This window comes from Sphaeramia orbicularis, chromosome 12 (assembly GCF_902148855.1).
Source record: "Sphaeramia orbicularis chromosome 12, fSphaOr1.1, whole genome shotgun sequence".
In the NCBI taxonomy this organism is placed as follows: Eukaryota; Metazoa; Chordata; class Actinopteri; order Kurtiformes; family Apogonidae; genus Sphaeramia; species Sphaeramia orbicularis.
Genome location: NC_043968.1, coordinates 39,896,165 through 39,915,993, shown reverse-complemented (window position 1 = coordinate 39,915,993; position 19,829 = coordinate 39,896,165). Strand labels below are relative to the sequence as shown.

General features: G+C 40.2%; 1 protein-coding gene across 1 annotated transcript; it reads right to left on the bottom strand.

The window, feature by feature from the left end:
• Positions 1-759: 759 nt before the first annotated feature.
• On the bottom strand, positions 760-19,336 carry gnai1 (guanine nucleotide binding protein (G protein), alpha inhibiting activity polypeptide 1). The gene is made up of 9 exons (XM_030149733.1): positions 18,870-19,336; positions 12,437-12,479; positions 11,311-11,452; positions 10,773-10,930; positions 6,832-6,960; positions 5,192-5,321; positions 4,853-5,006; positions 2,487-2,713; positions 760-1,978 (listed from the first exon to the last, which is right to left on the bottom strand). Exons 1-8 carry the CDS (start codon positions 18,985-18,987, stop codon positions 2,523-2,525), a joined length of 1,065 nt encoding a protein of 354 aa, XP_030005593.1. The 5' UTR covers positions 18,988-19,336; the 3' UTR covers positions 760-1,978; positions 2,487-2,522.
• Between the last annotated feature and the right edge of the window lie 493 nt (positions 19,337-19,829).

Sequence of the window (19,829 nt, the reverse complement as noted above, 5' to 3'; positions counted from 1 at the left end):
TGGCTTTATTCAGGGTTCCTACAAGTTAAATTTAAGACTTTTTAAGACCTTTTTATGACTACTTAGAACAGAATTTAATGCCCATTTCACAACCGTACTGGCAAAAATTCATGACCCCTAGAATTTAGGAAAATGTATTTATTTACTCCAATGTCTTGATTCCCATTGTTCCAATTCATTTTTCACCGGCGGCTGCAAAATTAGTGATAATTGGTTCCTAATTTGAAAATAAATCTTCGGGTTGGAATGGGTGGAACTAAGTAGGCTATTATTACTTTCTTTGCAGTTTGGACATTTAACAGACACATTTAAACACAGTACAGCAAAAAGTTTGGGCAACATAACTGAAGAGCTACCATATCACATGTAATACCTTTTTAAATACTTCTGTAAGATATTAAATGCAGATTTGGACTTTTAAGACTTTTTAAGACCTTGTGGGAACCCTGTTTGTTTCATTAGATAACGGTCTTGATTGGAAACAATATAATGCAACAGTTTTTTCAAATACACTGTTATTTGAATTCATTTTTTAAAGGAACGTCCTTTGCAGCAGACAGTGTTTTTTGTTTTTTAGTAAAACTGAAACTCTTGTCCCCAACAGAGGACAAAAATGCATTGCTCGGTCTCAGGAGGATACTGGAGCAGTAAAACACAATTAAGTACATGTATATTAGTTTGTGCTTCAGCAAATAAAGCAAAAGTATATAATAACTTCACTTTGAAGACAGACATGTATACAATGACCCAGCAACTCCATTTGGTTTGTAAATGGTTTTTATTAGCAAAATAAGGGAGATGAGTCTACAAATATTCTCCTTCCGTGGAGAACATACACATACATTGACAGTTGTGGCAGTTTCTTTACATGAAAAGATCCAGGACCGTATTTATCACTCTTCTTGGCAAAGTAGTACTGATCTACAATCACAGACCAGGCTCCCTTGACCATCTCTGTTTCCACCTGAAGGTCAAATGATGATGAAAGGCTTTACAGGAATCCAAGAGCAATGTCTGAACCTTAAAACATTTCAGACCTCAACCATCTTTTTGTGGCTCCAAATTTTCCTCTCTTTAACACCAAAATCTCCCCAACTCTCCTCCAAATACATTAAAATATACAGTAAATGTGCCTACTCTGATCTTTGTACTTTAAACACTTGCACGTATAACAGGCTCAGTGCCTCGACTAACCATTTTCCAAATGACTGGGAAGAATGGACATTTTTTACACTGTTAAAAAAACAGAGCCCCAGGTTTTAGGGGTAAATGTAACAATATACATCTCAGTACTGCGTGATTGGCCAGTCAGGCCTTCCATTGTCATAGTAGGTGGGTGGGGGTGGGGTGGGAGGGTTGGCCGATGGGGTGGGGGATTGTGGAGGCTACATGTTGGTCACCATGGAGACCCATGTACCTTTAGACCAGAGGGAAATGCTCCTCTTCCCAATAGCTCAGTGGTGTGCACATAGAAGATAGCATGGACACAAACGTATGAAAACAGTTAACCTCTTATGTTCAGAACAATTCAGCAGGCAACAGAACAAGCATTGGGACTACGACCGCGTAAAAGGCATGCGAAGGCACAAGTACCAACAAACTGGACTCAAAGTTTACCCCTTCTCCCCCTTTTGGTTGTTGGAAGGAAGAAAAGAAGCATTTCCACCAACACTGAAGTTTCCTTTTCCAGAGACAGCGGTAGAAGGAAAAGTGAAAACGTGATTTCCTCCTCAAAAATTTGAAACATAAAACAAAAAGAAAAAAAAAAAAAATTAAAAATGTGTGAACATTTGCAGTGATGCTTTACAATGATACAAACATTCTACACAAATGTCGTAACGCTAGTTTGAAATGTTCCAAGACAAAAACATAAATAAAGCTGTTAAAAGTGGCATATAGTACAGCACTGGTCCGTGACTGATCCTCCTGACTCTTCTCATCTTCCCACCAAAGATGCTCAACAAGCTGGCTCCACTGCCTGAGGACAGAAGGACAAACACAAACATGAAGGAACAAAGAGGAGCCATGATGTTGGCTGTAAAAAAAGACATTCTGAAGAGCTTCACCTTGCTGCATTCATTTCAGAAACATCTAAATGGAGCAGAAAATGTACTTAAACCTTGAATAAGAGAAGGCACTGACTTCAGTATTTGGTTATTGAACAATGTGTTTGGTTACAGTGGATTGTGCTGCATGTTTGTGGTCAACTGCAGCTCTGCTCCACCACAATTATGAATGCTTAAGCTTTGGAAACAAACCAGACATATAAACCCTGTTCTAATGGTTTCCTCAGAAACTCCCAGTGGGATGAGACGCTGTGTTGAACACACATTCATTCAGAATTCTGACATGTGCCCTCATCCATGCTGCAGATGTACACGGGTGCAGACACATGCCCTCTACATGAGTCACAAAAAGAACTTAGTTCAGATCTGTGGTTGTAAGTAATCATTCAAAATATTAATAGTTGAGGAAAGCGTCCTTACCGAGAAAAAACGTTTTTGTCTTTGTTGTCACTGTCCTCAGAAGAGACCACAGTCTTTCAGGTTGTTCTTGATGATGACATCGGTGACAGCATCAAACACAAACTGCACATTCTTGGTGTCTGTGGCGCAGGTGAAGTGGGTGTAGATCTCCTTGGTGTCCTTCCTCTTGTTCAGGTCCTCAAACTGACACTGAATGTAGGCAGCTGCTTCCTCATACGTGTTGGAGCCTGGAAGAGAAAATGAGCCTGTTTACATGACCATAAAAGTCCCATAACTGGGAGTAACTGGAGAATTGTAATAATCAGATCTAATGCATTTACATGCACTTAAGAAATGAGATCATTCAAAAACCCTGGTTTAGACGCTCCAGTGCATTATTTGATTTCTTTCAGAGTATGTATGAACATAGACTTAAACTTCCTATTGTCTTCCACTCATATTTGACTATGCAACTTCCCTTCTCTACCATTTTAATTGTGTTTACATAAAAGAACAAAATAAATCACATTAACCTGTATACATGCAGGAAGACATTGGAATATTGGGGAGAAATCCAGGTGTGTTAATCTGATTTCTCATAATCAGATAACTCCTGTTATCTGATTAAACATATCAGATTATCCTGTTTACATAGTCACTTGAATAATCTGACAACTCCAGAAATTGGACAATGATCGGAGTGTTGGTGTGGATGTGAACCGGCTCAATGATAAGGAAGTATCGTAATAAGGATAGCCAACAGAGCAAAAAACAGTGAATATGTATGTGTGCATGATTTGATGATGGACACATGGATGAGCTCCATCCTGCTACATCTGCCTTTAGCTTTTTCTCATAATAAGATGGACTGAACTAACGTGTAGCCAGTCTTCCAAAGAATAAGTATTGAAACTTATTCTGATGGTTCTATACATTTTCATTTACAAATACACTTTAATTTCTTTATTTTAAGTGGTGGAATGCACACAGTTGGTCTATAGTGTTTCTGCATGCTTCAACAAGTTCAATTTAAGACTACAAGACCAGTATGAATAAACTTTAAGACCTCCTCTAGCAACACAAAAGTGGTTTGGAGTGGTAGGAGTTTTACAGTTATTTTCAACAAGCTTAACTGAAGCACGAAATGCGCTTTTCTTGAGCCAGATCTTGCTCATCTCGCATTTACCCATATTAGATCAATATACCATTAACAACAACAATTTAAACCAATTACCTCTAGTCATTCTTTTGATGAGAGGAAATACCACATTAATCCCCATAACAAACAGTGGAAACGATAAGTTCTGGTGGGGCTGCATAACAGCTGGTTGGTAGGTTTGTTATAGTTTGATGGATAAAAACTTTCTGCAACTTTAGCAACCAACTAAAGACCCAGTGTTTTGTTAGTCCAATTTGGGCTCTTATTTAAGAGAACAGTGCACCTTAAACCAGGATGTCATCAGCCATAAAACAGAAACAAGAGAGGGCTTTGCTGTGAGCTCCTTCTATAAACATAAAGGGGTCATTTGTAGGCAATAGGGCTGCACGATACTGGAAAAAACTGACATTGCGATTTTTTTTAACCCTGTGATATATATTGCGATATGAAAAAACACTCAGGATATAACAGCTGTGTGGTGCTGACATAAATGGTAAAACTAATTAGTTGTGTTACTTCTCATTGCGGCAACAGGTGCAAGGCATTATCGACACAGAACACGTGTTTCAGTATCTTCCATAGTGTAGCCGAAATAATTCCAGATAAGTGACGCTGCTTTTCTTTTTGGCACCAAGTCTTCGTTTTTGGTGATTTTCACTTGTCTGTTGCTCATTTTCCAATGTTGTTACCACCAACTCACACCATATGCAAGGGCGTGGTCTGCTTCGGCAGACTGATTAAGAACTATTGTGATTAGTGGATTGCTGTGTGCAGTGTGCGTCAGGCTGAAATTTGATAAGAACACGTTGAGTTCATTTGCCTCCTACATTACAGAATCTACGATGTGACTATTGCGCACACATACATTACGATGGCAATGCTCAAATGATATATTGTGCAGTTCTAGTAGGTAATAAAACAATTATCTTGATTTTTATGTGATTATACACCAACAAAAATGACTGATGAATAAGACCAATGATAATAATGAATGTCCTATTCATAAACTGAAATTAGATCATCTTGATTGTTACACACTGAACCTTTAAGAGTCTTTAAGGACCTGCAGAAGTCCATCATGTCCTTCAGTCTCATAAGTGAGCTTGAGGGACACGACAGAATAAGCTATGTTTACAGGGTTAGTCATGTTAGTAAAAACTACCGTGGCTTATTCTGAAAAAATACAAAAAATGAAAACTAAAACACAGTATAATGCTGCAAGTCTTACCGGCATATTCAGGGTAGCAGATGGTAAGAGGACTCTTTTTGATCTTTTCCTCAAACAGGTCCTTCTTGTTGAGGAAGAGGATGATTGAGGTGTCTGTGAACCACTTGTTGTTGCAGATACTGTCAAACAGCTTCATACTTTCATGCATTCGGTTCTATAAGCGAGAGAAATAAAAGGAAGTGAGTGAACAGTACAGATTCACCTAAAAGGCTGACCTGTGTGATTACTGATCCGTAAAACACACAGAAATCCAGAACCTATTCTTTAGCTCCACTTCTGTGACCCATCACGATCCCAGTAAACAAAGACAGTCTGTGAGTTGGCGGCTGAACCACTCACCATCTCCTCGTCCTCTGCCAGCACCAGGTCATAGTCGCTGAGGGCCACGCAGAAGATAATGGCGGTCACACCCTCAAAGCAATGGATCCACTTCTTCCTCTCAGACCTCTGGCCGCCAACATCAAACATTCTAGAGGAAGTAAAGAAGGGTAGAAACATACAATACCAGCAATATTTAGGCAAAAATAAATACGGAAAAATGACTGAGACCACAGGTTAGCAGCGATAGCTGATGGAGAGGAGAAAATCTCTTTCTAGTAATGCTTTAACATATTTCTGATAGTATTTTGGTGGTGAAGGCAATACTTTATGACCAGATGAATGGGTAAGAGCTGAGTAGATAACCCACAGAAGAGAAGCAGACATTTAGTTTCTGCATTGTACCATAATTCTTATTTACTCAGGTAACACGGAACATAAATGCAGGTTACTTTACTGCTGTCTTTAAATTGTTTACTGTAGGACAAAATAAATTAACACCAGAGTGACATAAACTATAATCAAGTCAGACATGATTTAGTTTGTAGATCTTTACACCTTAATCATATTCAGGAGCTGAAGTATAAGAGGAGCACATTGAAATAGTTTCCAAAGGGACACTGTAATAAAGAAGATGCTTTCTGCTGCAGGATATCAACAAGAGGACCTAAAATATGGGAAAACTACAGTTGAGGTTTTGATTGTGATTTTGTTTGTGAGTAATGTTCACAAGTAATTGCAGAGTTGAAAGTCTTTGTAAACCTGCAAATTAAATCCACATAAGAAATTGAAGTGTGTGCAAGACACTGTATGTACACGTTTGAATCTGCCATGGAGCATTGAGCAAAAATTCACACTCATAACTTCAGTTTCTCACACAAAGTAGAATTCAAGAGGTGAATTTTCCATTTTCTGCTTTGAGTCTGTGTGCAGATGTTCACACACTTCTGTTTTCACATTGTTTTGTGTAACTTCACACTTCTATTTCACACAATCTTTTCTATATGTTCATAAAGGGCACGAAAGAGGAAAAATAAACATCTCCGAGAGAAATTCATGTTTGTGTATATTTATGAAAGGTTCATAAAAGGTTCATATATGTTAATAAATGTCCACATATAAAAAAGATGTGGATTTGTAAAACGTTACACAGAGAAATGAAAATGGAGCTGAGCTTGGTGAGTATACATAAAAAAAAAGAGAACATTTATAATGCTGAGGAAAGCTCTGTGTGTGTGTGTGTGTGTGTGTGTGTGTGTGTGTGTGTGTATGTAAAACAGTGAGGTTATGAGTATATTTAGTCTTGAATCTGATTTGACCAAAGCTGTTTGTTATTACTATTGTAAAACTCTGGGTTTAAACGTAAATTTCCAGAGAAAATGATTTCCATATAATTGTTGCAGAAGCCTTTTTTGTGACATCATTGGTCCCTCTGCCTCCACTTCCTGTCTGTTTGTTAACAGAGACCCACAACTGAGTCACCACTGATGAGCACAACACCTTCACACCATGACACAATGTACAGCTGTGTGCGCACAAAGGGAATTTCTATGGACTGAATGAGTCAGTAACAGGAAGGAAAACTAATTAAGCCATGCTGTAAAACCCTACGACACTTAAGCCTAAACCTAAGCCAGTTGTCACACTGTGGAAACTCTCACTTGAAGTGCAGGTCCTTGAATGTGAAGTGCGTCTCCACAATGCCTGTGGTTTTGACTCTGGTCCTCAGGACATCCTGCTGAGTTGGGATGTAGGTGGCCTGGGATATCCTGTCCAAATCATTTAAGTAGCTGAGAGCAGGGCATAGAGAGGGAAAACAGATAGAGCAGAGAGAGAAGGTGAAATAAAGGGAAAAGGATTGAGAAAATAGCAGGGGAGGGAATGAGTGGGAGACAACATGTCAGAAGTATCAAGGTCAAGAGTGTTAGTGCCAGATGAACCAAATCCACTCCTTGTGCATTTTTAGTAAACCACAAAAGACACACAATCAGATAAGCCAAGCTGGATTCCATATTGAAGACTAAACATGTATCATAATTTACATATTATGTTGCAAAACAATTTACATTTTGGAGCAGAGCTATTTTTTTTTTCAGTTTCAGCGAAACATGTTAATACATCATGTCAAGGTCAGGGATTGTCATTTTAAGCATGATAAAATATAATCACTGATGGTACACACGGTACATATAAATCTCTACATATTTTTTTTTTAGCTTTAGACGACAATGCAAATTCGTTCTCGACCTAAAGATCAGGTCCAACTAAATCAATGTCAGAAAATATCACCACTTAAATAAGACACAGAAACCTGTTTCAGTGGCTGCACAATGGGCAGCATGAGTGGTATTTCAGATCTGATTCTAAATGAAAAACTCTATATTCCAGTTTGCCCTGTGTGTTTGCACCTTGTGCAGCTGCACCTCCAGTATGCCGACTGACATAGAAAGAATGCTTAAAGAGACCCATGCAGTTGGAGTGTACATGACCTCCCATTTCACACAAGCTGGAGTGATTAAGCAATTGAAATAGTGACCAAATGTGACTGAGCCCAGTTTCTACATGATTGCACAGTTGTTAGAATGTTGGCCTCAGTGTAACCATGAGTTTATCAATGCTCTGTTTTATTTATTCTGCTGTCTTGGCCAGGACACTCTTGCAAAAGACATTTTTAATCTCTTTTCCTGGTTAAATAAAGGTTAATAATAATAAATAATAATTTTGCAGGGTGTGAGCATTGTTTTCTGTTTTTGGTGGGTTTTCTCTGGGTGCTTTCACAGTTCAGGAATATGCTGCCAAATGGAAACTCCCCATTTGTAGTGTGAATATGTTTGTCTGTGAGTAGTCTTTCACTAGACCAGCCATCTTTCCAGGCTGTTTTCTGCATTTCATCCAATACCTGCTGGCTAAGGCTGATGTTTTCAGGCATAAAGCACTAGTGCTGTCACCTGAAAGTTTCTTATTTGAATCACCTCATTGGAAAACAAACATTTGTCAAGTTGAGCTTTCTTTGTTGCTTTTTTACATTTTTTAGGGAACAAAGGCTTGTGTGTAGCCCTTGAACACAACATGAAACACTCTGCAGGACTTAACATGTTAAAGTGTTTTCCTTTTTTTGTGGCAATTAAAACTCATTGACAGACAATAATACAGACTGTCTATAACCTTCTTCTGTGTCCCTTACGGACATACACTATGTTGCCAAAAGTATTCACTCACCCATCCAAATAATCAGAATCAGGTGTTCCAATCACTTCCATGGCCACAGGTGTATAAAATCAAGCACCTAGGCATGCAGACTGCTTTTACAAACATTTGTGAAAGAATGGGTTGCTCTCAGGAGCTCAGTGAATTCCAGTGTGGAACTATGATAGGATGTCACCTGTGCGACAAATCCAGTGGTGAAATTTCCTCGCTCCTAAATATTCCACAGTCAACTGTCAGCTGTATTATAAGAAAGTGGAAGTGTTTGGGAACGACAGCAACTCAGCCATGAAGTGGTAGGCCACGTAAACTGACGGAGCGGTATCAGTGGATGCTGAGGCGCATTGTGCAAAGAGGTCGCCAACTTTCTGCAGAGTCAATCGCTACAGACCTCCAAACTTCATGTGGCCTTCAGATTAGCTCCAGAACAGTGCGCAGAGAGCTTCATGGAATGGGTTTCCATGGCCGAGCAGCTGCACCCAAGCCATACATCACCAAGTGCAATGCAATGCGCCGGATGCAGTGGTGTGAAGCACGCCGCCACTGGACTCTAGAGCAGTGGAGGCGTGTTCTCTGGAGTGACCAATCGCGCTTCTCCATCTGGCAATCTGATGGACGGGTCTGGGTTTGGCGGTTGCCAGGAGAACGATACTTGTCGGACCGCATTGTGCCAAGTGTAAAGTTTGGTGGAGGGGGGATTATGGTGTGGGGTTGTTTTTCAGGAGCTGGGCTTGGCCCCTTAGTTCCAGTGAAAGGAACTGTGAATGCTTCAGCATACCAAGACATTTTGGACAATTCCATGCTCCCAGCTTTGTGGGAACAGTTTGGAGCTGGCCCCTTCCTCTTCCAACATGACTGTGCACCAGTGCACAAAGCAAGGTCCATAAAGACATGGATGACAGAGTCTGGTGTGGATGAACTGGACTGGCCTGCACAGAGTCCTGACCTCAACCCCATAGAACACCTTTGGGATGAATTAGAGCGGAGACTGAGAGCCAGGCCTTCTGTCCAACATAGTGTGTGACCTCACAAATGCGCTTCTGGAAGAATGGTCAAAAATTCCCATGAACACACTCCTAAACCTTGTGGACAGCCTTCCCAGAAGAGTTGAAGCTGTTATAGCTGCAAAGGGTGGACTGACATCATATTGAACCCCATAGACTAGGAATGGGATGTCACTTAAATTCATATGCGAGTCAAGGCAGGTGAGCAAATACTTTTGGCAATATAGTGTATATGCAAGTTATGACCCTCATGTTGTGATTAAATCACTCTCTTACTTTCTTGTGCTTATTTAAGGCCACACATACACTCATGCTGCAGATCTTAAGGTTATTGTTGGTTAAATGCCTGGAGGAAAAAAATCTGTCTTCTTTTCAGATCCCTGAGTTGAAAACTTAAATAAATAAGAAAGGAAAAAAATACTTGAATCTTCGTTCTGAACAACCAAATGTGATTCAATTCACAACTCTGATTCACTTTCAGTCTTATCTTGTGCACAGTATTGTTACCTGACTTTTTTGCCCTTACTTTCCTTTCTCTTCATTTCAATAACATCTACTGTCAGATGTCACATATTTAGCTACAGTTTCAAGCACCCAGGTTTCATTATGGCTTAGGGTTATTGCTGGTGAATTTCAAAGGAGACAACAATTTGACCACTAATCACACAAATATAACAAAAACAAATGTATCTTCCTATCTTCATGCAAACAGATTTGAGATTTGATTTGGAAAAATAGTGAATGGTATAAAAACACAAGCTCTGGTGTTCCCTATTCACGAAAAACCCCTGGACGGGATTAGAGGAACCAATTAGAAAATGGCCAACAACTGTGGCTTGCTCAGCCTGTGATGTAACTGCTGATAGTGCTGCAAAAGCAAAACAAGTTAAATGGCTTTCTGCCTTACCAAACACAGGAGCTGCCTTGTGAAGATATCATTTGTTTCACTGCCGAGGGCTATTGCACAATTTATACAAGAATCAATAGAATAAAGAAAACCCTTTAAAGGATTTTTGGTGTTTTTTTTACTTTTGAAGTATGCAGAAAATACTCCAACAGTGAGGTGTCTATTAAAGATTAAACAGTCTCTACGGCTGCCTTTATTTAGGCTTGCTAGAAAAGGGCAAATATTGACAGTCTAAAAGTCCAGACAGATGTACGGTCAGTCTCTGTTCTTTGGGTACCTGTGGCTGAAGCTTTATGCGTTTTTTGCAGAAAGGCCAGTGCTTTCGACTTCCAGACATCTGGTGTAAAATACTTTGTCAAAAGTTGCTGACATACATGTGGTCTGTGTAGGACCATTGAGTCTTCTCAGGGGATGAGTCATGAGTTTGTCGAACTCTGGGCCTGTTACCTCTGTTGTTTATGTGTGTATGAGTGTTCATGTGACTCACTATGCTGCTGAGTCGTTGAGCTGATATTCACGGGAGCGGCTGAAGCAGGCTTGAACACCTCCGTCCTTCCACAGCCGCTTAATGACACCAGCCAGCTCTGCCGTCATGAAGCCTTCTTCTGCTGAGCCTGCCAGCACGAACAGCTGTCGTGCGTCGTCCTGTGAGACCAGAGAGGCTGATGTCAATATCATTAATCAACCATTATGCTCATTACACCACCATTACAATTAACTCTGAAATGCTATATGCAAAAATCTTGAGAAAGTGGGAAAAAAATAATGAAGATATTTCTCTGCTGTTTTCCTGTCATTTCTTACTCTACTCATGTAAAATTAATCACATTTAACAAATCTCAAATTAGTATCAAAAACACACTGCAATTCCACTCGAAAAATCTAACTGTGCTTTCCTAACAGTGACAAATAGTTTTACTGACAGAGTATTGAACACTGGCACGGACTTCTTTTTCCCCAATGCGACAAACTCACTTCAGGTTTATACTAAAATTGAGTTAAATGACATCCCCCTCATCACTCACAGCTCTTGCAGCATCGCCAAAGTCGATCTTGAGGCGCCCCATGGCTCTGATGATGGCAATGATAGACTGGATAGTGTTGCTGTAGACCACAGCTTTGTACTGCTTACATTCCTCTTCTGAGTAGCCTGCCTCATGGATGATCCTACAAAAAGCAGGAGAAACTGGTCATTTCTTTCACAAAAAAAAACCAACAAAAAAACAAAAAGAAAAAAGAAACATGCTGTTACAGCAAACAGCAGTAACCAATTTGTTCCAATTTCTTCCACCAAAAATGGGAAAAGTCTTCTTTTAAAGAAGTACAAATACAGGTCATCAAGGTCTCCTGACTTAAAGATGCTCTTTTTTTTCCTCAACAGTGTCTTCTTTTTTTCCTTTTCTCTGAGCAATGATTTATTCTATATTTTAAGAGTGAATTCTAACTACTGTATGACAATATCTGGATATAATGATTCAGGGATAAACAGTCCCCTTTGTTTGCTAAAGATTATCAAAATTGATAAAACCATAATATGAATGCAGTGGTGGATCCAGAAAAAAATGGAAGAGGCGTGGCGCAGGAGAATGGTGGATTCATTACATCTAAATGTAAGCTGTATTTTGCTACAAATGCAATGTATTAAAAGACTGTTTTCATATACATATCTAAACTGACATCTAATATTCCAGTAGATATATGACCGCCTTCAGTTAGTCCAAGACCATTTCAAAAGGGATAACAATACTCTGTTCATTTTAACCAGATAAACAGAAAAGAACTGAGCAGCTACTGACATGTCTCTGTCTATTGACTGATGACTGTATTGTAAAATATGCTTATGAAAAATGTTTTCTTTATGAAGAATGTGCACACACCATGTGGACGAGGCATAAATCTACCATAATGGATTCTGCTCATGATCCATTATGCATGCTAACTGTTTGTATACTGTGTAATATTACCTTAAGAGAAGGAATAAAAGCTTGATTGTTGTGGAAAATGAATACTCTTTGAAAATAATATCTTGTGCAGTGCTATCACGCATAACTAGTGTTGATACATTGAAAAAAAAAACAGAAGAGAAAAATGGTTTGTTTGATTGTTTGTTGTGTAGGATAATTGGATGCAACAGTAGCTAAATAAACTCACTTCATTTGCTTGACAATTGTACTTTTCCCTGATTCGCCGGCACCTGAAAAGAAAAGAGAACACGTAAACATTTATAACATATTGAATTTCAAGAGGTTAATTTTGGCTTAATAAGTTTAGTTTCTCTTATTAAATCAGTAATACAATGAGTCAAACATGATGCCTATGAATTAAAAAAATTAAATCTCCTCAATCTGGGGAGCAGTGGCAAACAAAGTATGTGTAGAAGTTGAGGTCTATATGGTGTATGCATTTATGTTAAATCTCTGGTTTGGCCTGTGCCTGGGGCCGTTCCAGTTTATATACCAGTCAGATAATGCTTTGTGGTGTGCCTGCTCTGAATTAGTGTGAATGTAAGCAATGGTGTATGAACCAAGTGTTTATGTGAAATTTCATCAGCCGAGTCTTCACTTTGTGCTGTCTCAGTGTGAAGGTTTTTGGCCTTAATGAACTGTGCAGCTAATGATAAAACCAATCATTACCGACAGTGCTGTGAAGTACCGAAAAACATTGTGTCACTTCATGAGGGGAAGGCACTTGGCAGTAGTGACCAATTAGATGACGACAGTGTAGCTGACCGATGAGACAATACTATGATGAAATGAGGAGACAGGGAGGGAGGGAAGGATAGGGGGAGCATAAAGGGAATCGTACTGTCAGCACGGCCTTTGTCAATCCCTCAAACGTCACAGCGCCATGGCAACTGCTCTCTTTATATCCAGGACATCTCAAGTGTGAGGCCATAGTCACCTGAGTAGGCTTGGTTGTGGGTGTTTGTGTGTGACATGTTGGCTTCTACAGACACATTATGTATTATGCATTTGCTGTTGTTGCTTCTATTGTAGCTGATTCAGTCATACAGTATCCAGTCACTTGGAAGTTCCATTTTAATAAAATATTTTCACCCAACAATCAAAACCATAATGTAGTTTTAAGCCGCATTCATTAGACTTCTGCTTCTGTGCTCTAATGGGTTGTGCCATAAACTACATTAGATCAGCTAATGCACACTTGGTCTCCTCCTATTACAGCACAGCTGATTTAGTTAGAAGCGAGGTAACTGGCCAGTTGTCACTGATGTAACACTCCTCTGCCACTAGGGAAGATTTCTCAAACCCGCTTCCATGCTCTTAACACAGAGTAAGAGGAAGTGGAATTATATCATGAAATCTGCAAGTATCTGTGACCTCGTGACACCACTAGCAGAGACAACATATCGTCTGCTCTTGCATAATAAATCATCCATTTCACCTACTTCCACTTTCTTGATGTTGCAAAATAGAAAAAAGATTTTAAAAAAGGGTGTATTTTTGACACACGTCAGCCATTGCTCAGCCAGCTTTATCCTATGAGTTAACTAAAAACCCAAGGATTATTTGTAACAGTTTCACAAAACACATAGGCTATAGGCCACTGCAGAGAACAAAGTGGACTGTCTGAATACCAACAAACCTTAGCAACTACTGCATACTGATAGCTCTACCTTGGCACTTCACCTTCAGTATAATAGGATAAGATACACCTGAGGACACATTATTTTAATTACTTGTCACTACTTGGGTGCTGGAGCGCCCTGCAGGAGGGGGAGAAGCTCCCAATACTCTAAGGCCAAACACTGGGCTGTGTGAATCCCTGCAGGACCTGTACACAGACTGCTGCTGCTGGGCTGGGCACAGCAGGCTGTTGAGCGGACAGTTGCACCCCTGGGCCAGCCCATTTTCACAATGCCACACACTTTGCATACCGATGCTGTGCCTCTCAATGTGGGACACAGACGGGCTATGAGCTCACACTGAAGTTCAAAGAGAGCTCTTTACAAAGGAGACTTTTGACTAAATGCTAGTAATGTGACTTGCTAGTGGTTTCTATGACTTTGTTTTCTAAAAAATAGTGGACTTTGTTGATATAGGGTTCTTAGGAGAAAACCACAAACCTCACATCAATCAGAAATAAACATCTGACAATTTCCCACAAAGAAATTTAAAAAAAAAATCATTTCAACATCAGTTTTGCTGGGAAATTCAAAGCAAAACTAATGAAATAGGTCATCATTTCACTGAACCTCTAATTCTGAGGAAGTGTTAATATTGAGAAATACCTGGATGTTGTGATCACTTTTTACCACTGCAGTGCAAACAAACAGGTAGGTTTGATGAATCACCTTGGAAGTGTACCATGATTGCTAAACATATTGCAAGTAGTAGAGGTGTACTCACTATTTATACAGAACCAGTTAATAGGAATTGAATCAAGACATGCACAAATGTTAATGAACCTGCTAATTCGGGGACTTTAAATAGTTAAACAGGACAAATTATGTTAATAAACTGGAAAAAATGCTGGTCATAAGAGATAAGAGTTGTTATAATTCATGTAAGATGGCTGTGGGCTCTGAGTTCCAGTGATATCATTAGGGTGTGGTTCCATCAAAGCCTTCCAACCAGAGGAACACACAGTGCTTTTTCATGATTTAACATAAATACAATATTGAGTTTTAAACCATGGTTTAAAAGGTCTTTTGCCTCCCACCCCACCAAGGCTACAGTAGGGGAAATGCTGTTACACGCCCACAGCTTTGATACACCCACCTCAAAACAGCTACAGACTCCAAACCGCTGGAGCAGCTGGTTTCTGTTTCTAGCGGTTCAAACTATTTTAGGAAAATCCAAGCTAACCCTTCCAATGGAAATTGAGGGTTTTCTGCTGCTCCCACAGAGAACAGAGCTGCTTCTATCAGCCAACCACAAACGCATCTTTCGTCTTGGAACTTCCCCAGGTTGATTTTTCCCCCCCGAGTGCAGAGGCAGAGAGGACGAGCATTGTTTTATAACAATAGCAGTATGGAGACAAATGCGATTAAAATGGCTACCATGCCTGGGCCTTCTCCATTTAAAGATTAGCCATATGTCTTTGCTAATTCTTTTGGAGATATTCTGCAATGTGTACTTGCATGCCAGCCACTCTTTTTTTGGGCTCATTGTTCACTGCAGATCAGTACGGGTTTTCAGAGCTGGATCAGAGGCTTGTTTATGCAGGTCAGGAGGTTAACATGGGGACCAGTCTGCCAGCCTAACACATCCACCTTTAGGTGAACATTCCAAGGACTAGAGGAGGACTTACAGAGTTTGGCAGCGCAGTGTCTTAACCACATTAGTGATGTCACATTAGCAGCATGAGCTGACAACATGCAGCCCTCTCTCACTTCAGTTTCCACTCCTATTCAGATGCATGTGCTAGTCTTCCTCTTCTACACTCTTTACATCTCCTACAGTAATTTTCCCTTCATGATTTATACTTATTCTCTCTCACCGCTCAATCCCCCTTTTTTCTTTCTTTCTTTCCATCTCCCTCTGGGGGGATTTAAGTATGAGTCACTCATGAAGGATTCCAGGAGCTTCAGAGTGGTGCTACCCACCAGGGGAAATGACCACGCTAAATCACAGGATCGATGTGCCAAATAGCAGATCGATTGCTAAAAGACTGTTTCCCACACATACTGGCACAGGCTGAACTGTTCACAGAGAGGTCTAAAGATGCTTACAATACTAAGAGAACACAAACAATTTAACTACTTTGACTTGACTGTCTGTGTTGTGAGGAGCCCCTGTCTCAAACTAAGTCACATTGCACTGCATTTGGTAACGGTGGTTATGCAATTTAAAAATGTGGAAAATAGAGGGGAACGACAAAAGATAGGCACGGGCAAAGGATTATTAATAAAAACCTTCCCACTGTAGTATGCCAACCACAAAAAGAGTAATTAAGCTGAGGAGATTGTAATCTATTTTAGCATGTAGATATGAATAGTAGGATAATTGGGTCCTGGAGAAGATGAAATGAGAATCAAATAAAGACTAAAAACTAAATGAGAAATGTTAAAATTTCAGGAAAAAAAGATCACACTCCTGTTCTATAGAAGCCACCTGAGCCTACCACCTGGTTTGCTTGAAATTATGCAAACATTCAAATCATTTTTCATTCAAATGGAGGTTTTTACATCAATCTAATCACTTTGTGCCAGTGACACTCAGCTCCCATAAGCCGGTGATAAACACTTAGCACAGCGCTCCAGAACCAGGTGGTCACCACATAAACCTGCCACTCACCAAATCACCAGAGGTTTGAGACGCACATATCTATACATTTGCTGGGGTCACCTGTATGACACGCACAAAAGACTTCTAGCAAGATTTAACACATCTCCGAAGAGCTGCCAGCCTTGTCCTTTCATACCACATGTATTGATGACTTTTTATCTTCACTGACTGCATGCGTGTAGGGAAATGTAAACACCAAAATTGCTGAAGCGGTGCTTTCACATCAACACCCTCGAAAATAGCATCTTTTCAGTGACTGTTTATCGTCAGGGTAAACAAGTCAAACTCCTAACTTAGGCCTGTGCTTCACTACTGCAGCAGAGCCTTTTCATATTTAATGCTTCAGTCATTAGTGGTGTTCTCATCTTACTGGCCCTCTCTTCCTTTCTCTTGGCATGTCAGCCCGTCTGTGTGTCACTTCAGGCAGTAACCTGAAGAGCCAAAGTGTGTTACCTGGCTACCACGCTCACTGGATCCAACATAAATGGAGGAAATGGTACCATAACAGCCATGCATGGGGGCACACGACCTGACACAGGACGAACACAAGAAAAATGCCTACTGAGTGGTGATACCCACAAAAACAGACAACGGTTCAAGTACTGCCATAGAGCGTGTGTCTGACAAAAAAAAGAAAGTTCATGTCAACCAACAACAGCATAGCAGAAACTTGACCTAACTTGCTTGCCTTTCGTCAGCAAGTCCCATCTGGCCTCCAAGCACCTGAGGAATGCAGTCTACCTTTGACAAGAAATAGGTACGTGCTTGATGAAACAAAATGTTACTAACTCCCTATAAGCCACAAGTGTCCAGAAAAATAAATAAATAAAAACAACTATGTGTTATTTTCCCTGAATCAAAGATAACATGACAATGAATTATACAAATATGTTGAACATGCTCTAACTTACAAATCTTTCAGTCCACAAAAGCTGCTCTTAAACAGCTCTTATTCTGTGCCTTCTATCAGGTGTTTGGCTGCTCTTAGTGTTGGATTCAGACTGTGTGTCCTGGTAACCCACATACCATGTGTGTGCATGTCAACATTCCCCAAAGCGAATCACCTAAGGGACTAATGGAAAAGTTTTTCACCTATGGTCTCTATTTATAAGCATAACAGTGTTTCCCCACATATAAGTAATGTCATTAATGTACACAATGCTGGCTTCTACATACAATCAATTGACATTATTATGCATATAAGAGTTGTAAATCAATATGAGAAATTAAAAAAACACTAAGTTCACAGGTTAAAAGTAATAGAAAATCACATAATAGCCTGTCCTTAACTGACTCTTTACCTGTGGTCCTAGTCAAACTATTTAGTAGCAGACCAAAATAAAATAAATGCAGTTAAATTATATTTATTTAGAGTAATGCCAGGATCATGAGGCCCTCACCACTGAATGTGTCTCTAATGTCACATGCTGCTCATTTTATCCCAATTGATCAACAGGAGTATGGGTTAAACTGATGCTATTTTCTGACCAATAATAAACTAAGCTCACATGTTTTTCCATTTTTGTCATTGCAATTGTCTAAAACCACTGGGCAAAGTCATTACAGACACCATCTCTGTACAGTAGTCAAAGTTGGTACTGGGAACCAGACAAGAATAAACTACTGACACAGTGATTTCAACACAAACAAAATCTGAGGGTTAATTTCACAGTGAAGACAGTTTTCCTTCAACTCAAACAGGCTCAACTTGACATGTATAATAACAGAAATGAGCCTTCAAGCACTTTACAATGAGTGCACTCAACAAAGTTTACAGTCACATTCAGTCAGGCCTGGGCCCCTAATGAGCCATGGGCCTATTTTCGCTGCATTGCACTGGACTAGACGAGGGGAAATGTGCCATTGTTAAAAGGATTTAGTCGATACAAATGGGCTTCAGGGGCGGCTGAATGGATGTAATTCCAGCAGTAGGGAGCAAAAAGACACACACAAAAAAAACTTGCCACGTATGCCAGTCTGGCGATATAATTTCTTTAAAAAGGACCCAAGCTATATTAGAGTTAATTTTTTGCCTTATGTTGCTCACATATTGGGTTGTAACACTGGGTATTTAGTGTGTGTTTTTGGAAATACCACCGTGTTGCGTTCAGGGACCGGAGTTGACAGCTAGCAGTGAGGGGAGTGTGCTAACGATGCGGAATTGAAACTCCGTAACTGTTCACAAACGACACCACAGAAAAACCCCCTACACTAATGTGGTTTTACTGGTAGGGTGTGTTTCCTCGTATCCTCTCGGCTAATATGGCTGTGGGCAGCGAAGTTCGTCCACCGCCCGAGCCCCCCATCCCTCTCTCTCCCCCCCTCCCCCTCCTTACCCAGCAGCAGCAGTTTGACCTCCCTGGCCGCCTTCTCCCCGTCGTCCCGCAGATTCCTGTCGATCATTTTACTGCGCTCCACCGCCGCCTTGTCCTCTGTGCTTAGTGTGCATCCCATCCTCGACTGTGTCCTTTAGACCCAGATGGTGTAAAGAAAAAACCTCTAAAATAGCATACGGACAACACACACATGAAACGGTTAAAACTGCCTTCACGCGCACACGCCCTTTCTTAAATGACAGCCAGTCGATCTGAGCGGAAAAAAGGGGAAGCGAAAAGCCACTTTTTTTTCTCTGTTTTGCGCTTAAATGGCCGTTTTCGTCAGCCCGCTTCAGTGTTTCCAAAACAAATTCCTCGTTACATCCAATGGAGATGCTATTTTGATAGCCAAACAATTCCCTGATGTCGCGTCTCCCAGCCGTTCGCCTCCATCCGTTGCGGCTCGTTGTGTCTGTGAGGCTCCGAGCGTACACAGCGGTGGAGAGGCACCCAGCGCACATCCGGTCCGACTTTTCACAATAAAAGTCCCACTGCTTGTGATGTGACGTTCACGAACGAATCGAATCTTTTGAACGGCTCTTTAAAATGAACGATGGGAACCACGTCTTTGCAAAGAGCCGTTCTTTTTTTTTTTTTTTTTTTTTTTTAAGGCGGGAGTATCTGATTGCCTGTCAATTTACAAACATACTGTTCTTGTTCTGAGAATTGCACTATAGTTCAGGTATTTAAGTAACTGCAGTGATTAATAGTGATGGGACTTTTGGCTCTTTGAAGGGAGCCGTTCAATCAGGAGCCATTTACTGAAAAGAGTCGTTCAAAAGACTGGCTCTTTCGTGCTTTTTTGCATTATTTTGAAACACCAATGTTTTAATGACTAAACAGGCTAAATGTGATGATTGACATTACATTTTAAAGGTGTTTAATTGGCGCGGCAGTAAATATTATCTTACTGTAAAAAAG

Excerpts from the sequence above, each read along its gene's own strand:
- gnai1 (XM_030149733.1), bottom strand. The coding sequence starts at position 18,987 with ATGGGATGCACACTAAGCACAGAGGACAAGGCGGCGGTGGAGCGCAGT. Across the intron at positions 5,007-5,191 it reads TGGCAGAGGACGAGGAGATG|AACCGAATGCATGAAAGTAT; the intron begins GTGAGTGGTTCA and ends TCTCGCTTATAG. Across the intron at positions 2,714-4,852 it reads CTGCTACCCTGAATATGCCG|GCTCCAACACGTATGAGGAA; the intron begins GTAAGACTTGCA and ends TTTCTCTTCCAG.